This window comes from Brassica napus, chromosome A3 (genome assembly GCF_020379485.1).
Source record: "Brassica napus cultivar Da-Ae chromosome A3, Da-Ae, whole genome shotgun sequence".
In the NCBI taxonomy this organism is placed as follows: domain Eukaryota; kingdom Viridiplantae; phylum Streptophyta; class Magnoliopsida; order Brassicales; family Brassicaceae; genus Brassica; species Brassica napus.
Window position 1 is genome coordinate 1,953,784 of NC_063436.1, and position 13,244 is coordinate 1,967,027.

A 13,244-nucleotide genomic window follows, 5' to 3' on the forward strand; every position below is an offset into this window, starting at 1 on the left:
GATGATTGTGATAAATTTAAATTTGGATTATATATATATGGAACCGTTTAGGTAATGCTAGAGGCAAAATTACAAACTTAAGGCTACTGTTCAAAGGTTATCGGAGTTGTTCATACATATATACTTAGTTGATACCGACATTTTCTTGTATTAGTTCAGAATTAAAATCATATGTTCTAGTATATATATCTGATCTTATAATGCACCGGTCTTCAGTTAGGTGCAAGGACGAATCCATAAGTAAATCTTAGTGGAACTGGTTAAAATATATAGAATCGATTTCTACGTACAATAAGAATTATTTAATAAGTTATCTAATAAATTCTTCTGAGTGTATATTATATGATTATAATAAAATTAGAGAAATTTTTTAGATAATAGTTTTTAAGTTTTTGTCACAAAAATAATATTCAGTGAAGAAAATGATCAAAATAAGTTTTATTTAAGGATAAAAATATTTTTTTAATTTATTTTTACCCTAAGATTAACTAATATAGATATAGAGTTTAGAATTAATGGGTGAAATTTCAGAGATAGGATTTCAAATTTAAAAAAAAAAAAATCAAAACAAAAAGATACTATTTTGATCATTTTCTTTTTTGATGATTATTTTTGCGACAAATTTTTATTAAAAAAAATGCTATTTAAGAAAATTGCCTATAAAATTAAAACATAATTTACCGGATGTATATATCAAATATGTGAACCCAATTTGCGTCTCTTTGCGTCCATTCATGGTTAGGTGTTGATGGTCGTCCACACAAGGTCTAATACTTTTTTACGGTTATGTCTTTCTCGTAGTGGAAGTGGCTCTTGGGTTTGGCATACGGATGTTGATGTTTTTACATCTTAATGATGAAGATCCAATTCACTGGATTATCGATCGATGGCTTCATTGAGATCATTGTAATCTGTTGGCTTTGGAACTTCATCTGGTTTTAAATAAATTCTAGAGGCTAAATTAGTCTAATAGTCTTCGTTTTTGTAGTGGGAGTTTTTAGCAAACTTAGTTATATAAATAGAATTTTTCAACTCTGAACTATTACATAGCGCAACTTAATAAAGATGTATTCAATTATAAACTGTCGATTTTAGTTTTCTACCGAATAAATTATATGGATCTTTAGATTTAATTATTTTGATCATAACAAGAAACCATAAATGCTGAAAATGATACCTGGGAACTTAATTGCTTACACGACAGTGTAAGTGCTAATTGGATGTTTGTGGTGTTGTAATATTGCAACGGCTCATATCATGGCGTGTTGAGCTGTAAGTTTGTAACTCGCTTGAGCTCTAAATATCCTCCTTCCTCTTATTCCACAAAATTCGAGTTTCTATAGATTAGTACGCCTTACGCGGTAATCCAACATGATAGCTAGTAACTAACAATTATTTAATCTGATTTTCTTACCCAAAAAAATAAATAAATTATTTAATCTGATTTTACCTCCAATTTTTTGTTTCCAAAATCGTACAGCCTATAGTCATCGAGTAAAATAAGTAACAACTGGATTTTAAAAAGTGAGAGCAATGTATTTGCATGAAAATTATTTTGGCGGTTCATGTTTGACAAATTAAAATCACTATCCAACTAAGTTCCTACACAGAAATCAATAGAAATTATTTATACAAACTTATCTAATAATTATTTCGAATAAAACTAACAATGGATCTAGAAATCGGAAATAATTTACCTTTTGCAAAATGTTACTACGTAAATAATTAATACATATCTGACTTGGTCAGTTACGTTTTAGCTTTATCAAGTGCTGTTTGTGTGTGTTTCTTCTTCCAGCAACAATGATGCGCTGGATCGTGTGGCTCACATGAAATGTCTTTTGTGTTCAACCCAGTTCCTAGGTATAAAAAAACAAGGGATTCACATATATAGACTAGGAATATTCTATAAATATTATTTTATATTAATATTTTTTTTGTTCAAAATATCACAAAATAATTTTTGAATCAATTGTTGGACTTATTTAAGTATATGGAAAATGCTTTATGAAATTTTCCTAAACATTTTTTTCTTGATATACTACTCTTTGAAAATTTAATAAGATATGTGGTTTTAGCATTAGTTTGTTTTTTCATACTGTGACCCATACATTTATGAATAAAGTATCCAAATTGAAACTAAACAACTATCATGGATAATACTCAATTTGGCTAAAAAACTAAATAGCATATCAAATATTACGTACTAGCAAATTTGATTAGCATGTCAAATAATAACTAACTTTAGTATAAAAAATTTGAAAGCCCTTAGTTTGAAAAAAACTTTGGTATATAAAATATTTTCAAAATAGCACATCAAAATAACTAAATATCTTAGAATTAATACTAGATGCAGTTTTGTTTTTTTTCTATAGACTATGGTTTACAAATTACGTACAATTGATATTAGCCTAGGTATTCTACTGAAAGTTATACTAATTAAGACATAATTCACCAGTGAATGATTTGTCTATACCTGCATGTACAGTGCATATATAGAAATACCAAATCAACAGGAATTTTCGATATAGTTTAGTCAAAGCTTGGAATTAATTAGGAAATCCAGTTTTTTTTTTGTTTTAATTCGTCTATTGTGCTTTTAGATTTTAGGTCAGTGCGCCATTTTAACTGTCTTGACCAACACTGTATTGACTTTTCGCAAACAGTAACGGGTCTAAAGAAATTTATAAAGGTAACGATAAGTCGATAACTAAATATATAATAAGTTTAACATATGTATATATACAGTTAAAACGACAAGAAGATTAGAAACAAGCTTTTCTTGCAAATATACTCTACGTTCACTCATATATTATAGTTTCCTTTTTATAAGATAATTTCTAATAATCTTTATATTGTAATCCGTCGTTGTTTGTATGACTTCCAAATAACCGGCTGAATGATCATAATTATTATTTGTGTTTGTTAAACCTGGATATTCAGATAACATCCTTTGAATCATATCTACCATGCACAGCTACTCTCAAAATAGATGCATGGACATATTGATATATTATAAATATGACCATGTTGGGATTTTAGAACAATTTGGGAGAATTATGATTATGGAGAAAATTAAACACAAAGTTATGATATAGATATGTTTATACGTAAAGCCTATATAGAGAACTTTTAGTTAATCGATGGCGTCGAAATGGAATGAATTTTATACTTACTTAGGTACCACTGAAGTTGCGGTAAGTAGACAAAAGTTGCGGTAAGAAATATATATACATAAATGATCTAAAATATACTTATAACTCGATCAATTTTTACATTGCCTCGTTCGTAATTGCCGATTAGTGTAGTATTAAAGATATTTTTTCGGTAATTCATACGAAGGATTGGACACACATAAACCACAAACGAGTACTCCCATGTTTTGGTGGAAAATTGGAGTTAATTGATATCATTGTGGCTTGAGGGTTTACGTTGCCACTATAATTACGACCTAGTAATATCATCATTAGTTAGAAAATGACATGTACGACGTAACGAACACACGCATATGCATGCATTATCATTATACATTTAAGTAAAAATATAATGATTAGCGGAACAAAGCTGAGGTGAGATTATACGTGGTTCATGAAATTTAAAACTCGAACATCGGAAATAACACACTAATATCCCCTGGTTTCACCTACAATATTCGTTGCTCCTCGATCAGTTGAACCTTACGTACGTGGCTTATAATAGTTGCTACTATATATTTATAACCCTTCAAAACGATTTTTTAACTTGAAAAAAGTGTTCTCTTTTTCGTTTTTCAAAATATTACTTGTTTCTTACATTTTAAATGAAAATATTACATGTGTCCGAATCCATCAGGAATAGTTTTCTTGGTTAAGCGAAATACTATTGAGGTTCTATTATTTGTTTGCTTTTGTTTTTATGTTTACGTGTTAGTGTTTATATGAAACTACAATCTTTAATATTTAAACAAAACCTATTTTGTAGATCTTCAACACAAAGAAAACAAATACAAACGAAATTAGGATCCCAAACTGACTATATGAAACAGTCAAATAGTGGCCGTGCGATTTTGATGAGATTATATATGGATCCAAGTTATATTGTTTTGCGTACAAACAGATCTGGTAAGTGATTTGAAAGTCGTCTAAGAGCTAACACATCTCAGCATAGTGAACCGTACGCAAGTGTATCTGCGTGCAAAAAACTACTAGTTAGCTCGAATGCTTATAAGGAATTTTAATGGCCCACAGAGAATGCGTGTATAATTAAACACGAACAGCCAATATCTGAATAGTCTTATATGGCCCACGATGCAAATCAACAGGCAATATAATTACCACTCTTTACTTGATTAATGAGCTTTTAAATTAAATCTGCTCCATGTTTTTTTTTTTAACCACTCCATGGTATCTGGTGTTCAACTTCAGCTGAAGAGCTCTTAGAACATGTTTAATGAGAATTCTTAGGGTGAAATTCTTAACGGAATATAAAAAACCGTTTCTTAGCTTTTTAATTAAAAAAATTAAGAATTGTTTTTAGCTTTTTTAGTTAAAAGTTAAGAGACAATTTTTTATATTCCGATAAGAACTTCATTCTAAATTTTTTTTATTAAACATGTTCTTATCTTGTACCATTTTTTTTTATAATTAATAGATTTTGGATCTTCAATATATATGATTGTTTTATATTTAGAGTAAATAATTGACAATACATGTGAATACGAACATCATTAATATATATGATAAACCTAATATTTCTGGGTTAATAAAGTGAGCTATCTTCACAGAACGCTTACACCCCCTTTTTTTTCTACTAAAAATGACTTTCGACAAATAGTGTGTTCAGATTAGCCATCGATCGTTGTTAATAGATGAATCAATAATCAATGTTTCCAACAGAGAACTTATATGTATATATTGGCTTACCAACTAAAATAAGCTATCATAGGCCAAGGGATTGTGTTTCCCAGCTAAATTGTCGAGTTAAAAGTTAAGTATTTTATAAATGAAGATCAAACACACTCGAAGGATTTAAATTTTTGAACGATTTGTAAGATATATGGGCGATACACAGATCCATGGAAATGAGTATATAAACACAGATATATATGTATCAGATAGATATGATGATGTTGGGGTGTGTGTAAGAAGTAAAAATCCAAGAGTTAAAAAGGGGAGAGAGAGAAGGTTGATGTGGTTGTCGAGATGCTAACAGAGAGGCACATGCAAAGCTTAAATGATGGTATCGCTGGTGGCCAAAGCATCTCCTTAAAGCTGTCCTTTTTCATCTAAGTCCTCTTTTTTTATTTGCCTTTTCTCTCTCTATACATTTATATATGTAAGTTCTAAGTGCTTGTGTTTATAACCTTTTCAATATATACCATGTGTATATAAACTTACTAATGTGCAGTTGTGCACGTATGCAAACCTAAAAGTGTATCAATTAATTATATACGAAATCTCCTTTCTCTAGTTACAACCAAGTCTGAGGATAATATTTCAAAAGTGTGTGAATCTTGATTTATACGGTCTACATGAAATGTTTGTTTGGTTTGAAGATAGGTTCCAACACCCCCCCCCCCCCCCCCCCCCCCAAAGGATTATTGCGAATATGTTCCCATTTCTTTTCCGTAAAGTCGTGTAATTACATTTTGAAAATTAGCTAGAAACTTTAAAGGGATACTATATATGTCATCTGTATTTTTGTAATTTAAAAGAAACATTGCATCTAAATTTTCAAAGTGGACCACTAACACGTTTTGGTATATACATCAGAATTTGTCAAACCACAATTAACTGCGTCAAACAAGAAAATTTGATCTTATGTACTTGGCAAAAGTAAGTTGCACATAAGAGACTAATATTTTTTCCGATATAGAGACTAATAACAAACCTAAATTTCTGTAGAAATAACAATATTATAAAACTTCAAAGCCGACAAAAATTAGGAAAGAAATAAGAATACAATTTACCGAAGAAAGAATATAATAAAAATACAGTATACCAAGGAGAGAGAAATGTGCTATAAAGGATAAAGCCCCACTAAAGTCTGAAGCTATCACGCATCTTAATGTATAAAATAATATTTTCTAAGAGGCAATACAAATTACCTGATGCAGTATTTTATTTTCACCAATTTCAGTTTAGTATTACTATACGTTTGTAAAATGTTTAACGGTACAACTTGCTGATACTCACGAGTCACTTTTAGATATATACGTGTGTGTGCTAATACGAGCAGATTTATTAAAAACGTATTAGCTGTCTAACAGTTAAATCCAAATATATATTATACCTACGGATTTGACATACAAATACAGAGTCAACGACTCAACATCCAACTAATTGATGTATATATACATATAATATGTAAAAGGTATAAAGAAAACCAAAGTTGGATTTTTATTTTATTTTTCTAAAACCTCGCTTACATCATAGGGTATCCCATTAGGTTGGTGTACCATGTGATGATTCTACCACCGAAAAAGCAAAACTCAATTAAAAATATATCTGTGTACTTACAAATACATATATAGCAATGAAAGATTTAACACATCTCTATTTACAAAACATGGTGTACGTGATAATAATGTGAACCAAATCATACTGATTTTTACTGCAGTAAAATTTTGAAATGGGGAAAAAAGAATGTTAGGGTTAATAATCTTATCATTTATTGAGGAAATGGGCTCGTCTAGGGTAACATCACCTACCCATACAATATTATCATGCTTTTAGGGCTTTTATTTTTTCTCTCTGGTCCCACAATCTTCTCCACTCTCACTTCTTTCACGTCGCCACACGCTCCAATCTCTCCCGTCCTCCGTGCCGACGCTCCCTCTCCGATCCGCGCCACGGCCGAAACGTGCCCACACGCAAAAAGAAAGTCCCGTGATAACCACGCGCGCGCCTAGGGTTTTCTTTTTTTTTTCGGACACAACAAATGGGTTGTGATAAGAACCGCAGATTACGGCCACGTGGAGGTCTATAGTTGGTACCTTGTGCCCCATCCTATCACACTGAAACGTCAATATATAATTTTTCAACGTAAAAAAGATGGGTTTCCTTATATAAAGAAAACACTGAAATCTTGTGAAAATAAATTATTTTATCTTGTTGTTTAATTTTCGGATACCTATTACCCTAATGAAAGCTATTTACATTAATGCTAAGATATTTTCACTAAAATAATAAAATATTGCATAGATAGAAATATATCTTTTTAACTTTTGACCTATACAGATACATATATACGTGTACACAATATATAGAAAGGTACTCGTGTAAATGGAAATAGGCAGACCAGATGGTGACTTGGCAGTGTCATGTTCCACAGATGAGTTGTTTTTTTATTTTTAATATAAATTAATTTTTATGGCAATAAAGTATTAATTTTATTAAAAAACACTCATTTCGACGCAATAAAACCCTCATTTCAAGGATAAGAAAGCTTCGGTTTCCTCTCTCTTCTTTTCTCAACAGTCTCTCTCTCTAAGCCAAAGAAAATAAAAGTCCCCCTTTCTCTCTCTCTCCCTCAGGAAACGTCGTCTTAGGGTTTCTGGAAAATTCGCAGTCAAATTCTACTCGTCTCCCGAAGAATCAATCATCGAAACTTATCTAATCCTCTTATCGTCAAGCTTCTCAATCTCCCGATACGGTTTTCTTCGCTTGCCGCTTAAGATCGAGCACGAATCTCGCATCTTGATTCTCTGGTTCGGATTCTCTTCAGGTGCGTGTTTCCGACATGAATCTCTGATATGTTTGATTTTTAGGTTTAGGACATGGCTAGATCTTGTCGGAAGAGCTTTTAGCTTGACTTATAGCTGACTTCGTGTTTTCTTTGTCCGAGGGCTCTTCACTGTTCATTTATACGTCTCTTCGATGTTCTTACTTTTTTTTTGGTTTTTTTGTTTCTTCACGGACTATTCACGTGCGGGTTAGATCTGACCCGTATTAATTGGTGGGTCTTTGTTATCTTTGTTAATCTCATGCGGTTAATTTTAAGTGTCTTATTATCTGTTAATTGACTTCTAAATAATTTGATTTAAAACCCTAAATTACTCAGATAAATAATCTTTACGTTTCTAAGTCGGAAAAATATTGAAACGGGTCAGTTCTAAAGTTTTTTTAAATGGTCATGTAGACAAAGGTTACAGCTTTGGGTGTTCCCGTGTCTGAAAACCCTAATTTTTTGGTCGCTGTTTAAATATAGAATTTAAAATGTTAAACTATAATTCACTTCGAACGTATGAAGAATTTTGTTTGTGATTTTATGTAGAACTTAGAGTTTAAATTTTTTAATTTTCATGGAACTGAAGAGTTAAATGGATGGTTGTTATGAATGTTATTTTATGTGGATATTCATGGAATGTACTTGGAACATCATGATTATATGTAAACTTTAATTAATTTATATATGGAGCGTTAAGATTTTGAAGCGTTGGATCTCTTTGCATGCACAAGCATTTGATCATCAAGCACAAATATACAGTTTTGATTTGTTACTTAAATCTTTCGGTTTTGTGAAGTTAAGAAAAATTATCGTGTGTAACAGCTCTAGGTACGTAGAGAGTATAATGGTGGAAGTTAATCATCATTAAGGCATATAATCTCCTTCAAGCAAATCAATGAGTTCCTCCATTAAGATCAACTCGATATCAATAGATCTCGCAGGCGCTGCCAACGAGATTAATATGGTAAAATGTGATCACTTCTCCATACGGTGAGCCTACTATATATTGACATTATGTTATCAACCTTCCTTGTTTAAACTATGATCATATTTTCCTTTACTTTGATAGATATTATATGTATTTATATCACTTCCTAATGCATACACTATTAGTAAGATACAAGATGAAATGACATGAATATATCGAGTTTTCTTCTTATAATTCAATGCAGTGGATTCGTAGCTGAAACGCGTGAGAGAGACCATAGAAAATGTTGGCCATTCTCAGAAGAGAGTGTTACTTTGGGGAATCAACAAAGCTATCCCCTTCCTTCTTCATCTGTTCCAAAGTTTAGATGGTGGCGTTGTATGAGCTGCATCAAAGATATCAATGCTGATGGGATAAAGGGTATACTTACTTATTTCCAATATTTTGTGTAAATGTTCTATACTAGCTAGAGAGAAAGGCTGCTTGAACATTTAAATGGTTGTTTTAAGATTTAGGACTGCATGCAAACTCAACAAGTATAAGCGGGGAAAAGCTAGATGAAACCTCTTCGGTTATCCCTAGTCAAAGCAAATTGAATCCACTAATTATCACCGATCAGGAGAAAGAAAGGAACAATGATATTGCAGGTAATTAGAATCTGCTTGTTTTAGTTTCATAATTCAAACCAACCGTAATAATTTTTGTATTATCATTTTTTCAGGTAGTGCTGTTGTGGAGAATGAGAATGTAAACTGTGAAAGATCTCAGAAGGATGATCAGACAGGTAATATAGTCTTCTCTGGTCTAGCAAATTAAAGCGTGCAGATGAAATAAAACTAACTTTGTGAAGCTGAAACAGTTGCAGCTACTACGTTAGTCAAGAAAGTTCATCCTCCATCTATGGATGCTTCTACTGTTAGAAACAAGATCAGAAAGCTTGCGAGTCGAGAACAAGTAGGCAACAAGAGATCTAAAGTAAGCAACTCATCAACGGATACTAGCAGCTGGAAAGAGAAACAAAACGTGACAACTTTTGCATCATCAGAGATAGCTGGTGTGGTTGATGATACACCACCTAAGGCAATCAAGAATCGTCATAAAGACGACAAGGTGTCATCAGAGAGTATAAATCTTGGGTTCCAGCGTAGGAAAACTCGCAAGGTTCGTCTACTCAGCGAGCTGATAGTTGACCCCGAGACCAAAGCTACTGGTGGTAGTAACAATATAAGACAAGAAGAGTCTTCTTCTTCTTCGAAGGCTAGAGGTAGAAAAAGAAAGGTACCACCTGAAAACAACTATGTCAGCCGGAAACTAAGCAAAGGCGGCGCAACTTCTGATCAAGGTGATAGTGATTCAGCAGATAGTGGGTTTGACAGAGATCTTATTAAGGGTAAGAAGAAGAACAGAAGATTCCAGGTTGTTGACGAGTTTGTACCATCACTTCCTTCTCAAGAGGGAGTCCATGAGAATGATGCAGCAGGTCCTAGTAAGAGTGCTTTATCCAAGGATAAAGATTCGGTTCCTCATAGAACAGAGAAGAAGCTCAAGAAGAAGAAAAACAAGCCTGTAATGGATAACGGTTTTAGTTCTGGTCCTTCCATAAACACAAGCTCTCAATCTACTAGAGATTTATTGAATGAGGAAAGGGTTGGTAACTCACTTGACGACCGTTTGGCTGCAGAAGGGTATTTCAGAAAACCTATCCCTCCTCAGGTTAATAATGATAGGCCGGTCACTTCTTTGCATGTGCCAGAGAATGCACATGCGAGGCAAAGAGATGCAGAAGCAAGCAGTCTTCAAGAGTTTGGTTCCTCTTCTAGACCAAACACAGGTGGATGGTTGAGAACTGGAGTGGATGCTGTTGACTTCAGCAGCACCACCAACAACAATACAGATAAAGGCTTTGCAGATCTATTTTCTGTGCTGCAAAAGGTAAATGCTTTGTTCTTACATATCTACCAGAGGTCATTAGCTCAACTGGAAAGGACCCTGGCCATTGTGTCAGAGGTGCCCAAACGAAACTAATATTATACTGTGGTTTCAGTCCCGACCCTCCTGGTATTAAAAAATGGTTTTGTTCTTACATGACTTTAGTTAGAGCTCTATATTGTTGTGTCTTCCAAATTAGTGTATTAATGGAATCATTTTACTTGGCAGGAAGCTTCTGGTGCAGACAGAAAGGGGAAGACAGTAATGGTCCAAGAACATCATGAACCACTCGGAAGCCAAAGCCATGATAGAAATGAGAACACACCTGAAGAGGCAAACGATGATATCACCTTGGAGATAGCCGAACTCATGGCCAAAAACCAATACGAGAGGTGTCTTCCAGACGAAGAAGATGACGTAAGCAACAAGAAACCACCACCACAAGAAGAGACACCACACAGATCCAAGAACGCTCTCCTGATTGATCTTAACGAAACCTATGATAACGAGACCTCACTGGAGGATAACAACAACAACACATCAAGACCGCAGCAGAAACCTCTGGACTTCTTCCCATTAAGACAGCCTTACGTGCCTTCTTCTCCGTTTGGGATCTTTCCTCCTCCTACTCAAGAGAACCGATCTAACTCCATCCGGTTTTCTTCTGGTCACAACAACCCCCAGTGGCTTGGGAATGTGCCAGCAATGGCTAACCAGCATCCATCTTCCTCCTCATATAGAGTGTTACGTGGGTGTAACACGTGCTACCAGAGTGTTCCTCATCAGTACAGAGAACCAGCTTCTTCTCATCAGATCTGGCCACCTTCCATTGTGCAACGACCACAGTGTCATCATCATCAGACACCAGTTTCTTCTTTCAACATGGATCAGTCAACGAGGCTTGGTCCCACCAATAACAATACGTGGAACCTCAACTTTGTTACCCCCAACGGGAAGCAAAGATGTGATGGTAATAGATCAATGGACGCTAATGAGAGCTCTATACCTGCATTGAATCTGCTCAGCCTTATGGATCCTAGGTTGAGATCATCAAACGCTCCCGTTGACCACCATGGGAACGCTAATTTCACTAGAAGGCACTTTCCACCGTCTAAGGAACGTATAGGGATTGAAACAGGGGACTCTAGTAAGACAGCTTACCCAAGTAAACAGTCTCCTTTCAATTTCTACAGCAACGGATACGCACCTGAGGCTTCCCGGAAGAGTTTCCCTATCGGTCCACCACTTGGTACGTCGTCGTTTTCGTTTCAAAGTGCACAAGCAGCTCCATGGAGTCATCATCATCATCATCAAGAGCAGATAAACAAGAGCAAAGACGCGGTGTTTCCTGGCAGCAATGACCAAGGGAGATTCCAGATTCTCAGGGGATCTAACTCCGTGAAGCTCCCTTTGAAGGAAATGAACCAAAAGAGGAAAGCAGAGAGCTCCAGTAACGCCTCTGCGTTGCCTCCTAAGAACAGTTCAGCGTCCTTCGTGTGCAGCGTGAATAGAAACCCTGCTGATTTCACCGTTGCTGAACCTGGGAATGTTTACATGTTAACGAGTGAGAATCTCAAGGTGGTAAGAAAACGTGCACCCTACAAGACAAAAGCAAGCTTGTGTAAGGAGGATGCAATGAAGCAGAGTAAGAAGACAGTTGGTCCAGTTACAGAAAATGCCTAAAGATTAATACAAAATGGAAGAGGTTTCTTCAGGTAAATTGCTATGCCTATAGAACTGAGTTTTATTTAAGTTTAGTTACTAGAAGTCTAGAACAGAGACTATTCTTGGTCTCTTTTAGTTCTAACAAAACATGTGTTTCTCTTTGTGAAACAGACGTGAGAGGAAGAGGGATGCAAAGAGACACCAGTCCTGTTGAAGTCAATAATAAGTCAGAAAGGAAACAGTAAAGCGAATCTTCTCCGTTACTTCCTGTTCTTGGATACACATCTCCTTTTTTTTCCTTGTGTTTGATCACTCATGCTTGGTAACATTTAGCGTGTGTATATACCTTAAATTACTGTACTACCCTTGATAGGTCTTGTTTTTCTTAAGATATTTTTGCTGCGCTCTTTTATTTATACAGTCACTATTTATACCGCTGGCATTATCTTTTTCTTTTTCGGTCTAAATGTTACCGTTACGACCGGTATGAGTTGTCTTTTTACAGTGTCAGCTTTAACAACGTCACAGGAAAACCTAAAAATAACTCTTGTAAAGTTTTCACTTATCTGAAGAAAACTCAAGCAAGTTAATTTCAAATTTCCATCTTAATTTTTGTTTGCAAAGTAATTGTGAATTAACTACAGGTAGGTGGTAGACTTGTGGTTTAAAGTCACTAGTATAAGTTTAATTTGGAAGATGTAATTCACGCCTTAAATATGGTATTCTCAACGGTTGGCCATGTATATATATGGGTTAGATTATGAACTACAAGTTTGGACTTTCTAAAATTTATAAAGAAACAATATTCAATTAAAATGCCAAGAGTTGTTGAACAATATGCAAAAAAAAAAAAAAATTTGGTCAAGAAATATGCTAAATTTATAAACCCTAAAAATTACTAAAGAAATGGTAAAATGTAGGAAACATCTATTGTTACTCAAAGAAGTTGGATATTCGTTGGCTCTATTTGGATGAGGATGGAAGGTGGGAGTGGAGAGCAGTGAGAAATTATATA

The 13,244-nt window shown here is 34.3% G+C and overlaps 1 protein-coding gene across 2 annotated transcripts; it reads left to right on the forward strand.

Moving 5' to 3' along the window:
- Nucleotides 1-7,408: 7,408 nt before the first annotated feature.
- LOC106429932 (protein EMBRYONIC FLOWER 1) lies at nucleotides 7,409-12,671 on the forward strand. Of its 2 annotated transcripts, none has more exons than XM_013870712.3 (8): nucleotides 7,409-7,704; nucleotides 8,530-8,697; nucleotides 8,880-9,055; nucleotides 9,151-9,282; nucleotides 9,357-9,419; nucleotides 9,495-10,567; nucleotides 10,793-12,279; nucleotides 12,401-12,671. In XM_013870712.3, the coding sequence occupies exons 2-7, from the start codon at nucleotides 8,603-8,605 to the stop codon at nucleotides 12,245-12,247; spliced, it is 2,994 nt and encodes a 997-aa protein (XP_013726166.1). In that variant the 5' UTR covers nucleotides 7,409-7,704; nucleotides 8,530-8,602; the 3' UTR covers nucleotides 12,248-12,279; nucleotides 12,401-12,671. The 2 variants fall into 2 exon arrangements, with proteins under 2 accessions (XP_013726166.1, XP_013726158.1); XM_013870704.3 differs by having other exon boundaries at nucleotides 7,411-7,704; nucleotides 9,145-9,282.
- The last annotated feature ends 573 nt before the right edge of the window (nucleotides 12,672-13,244 follow it).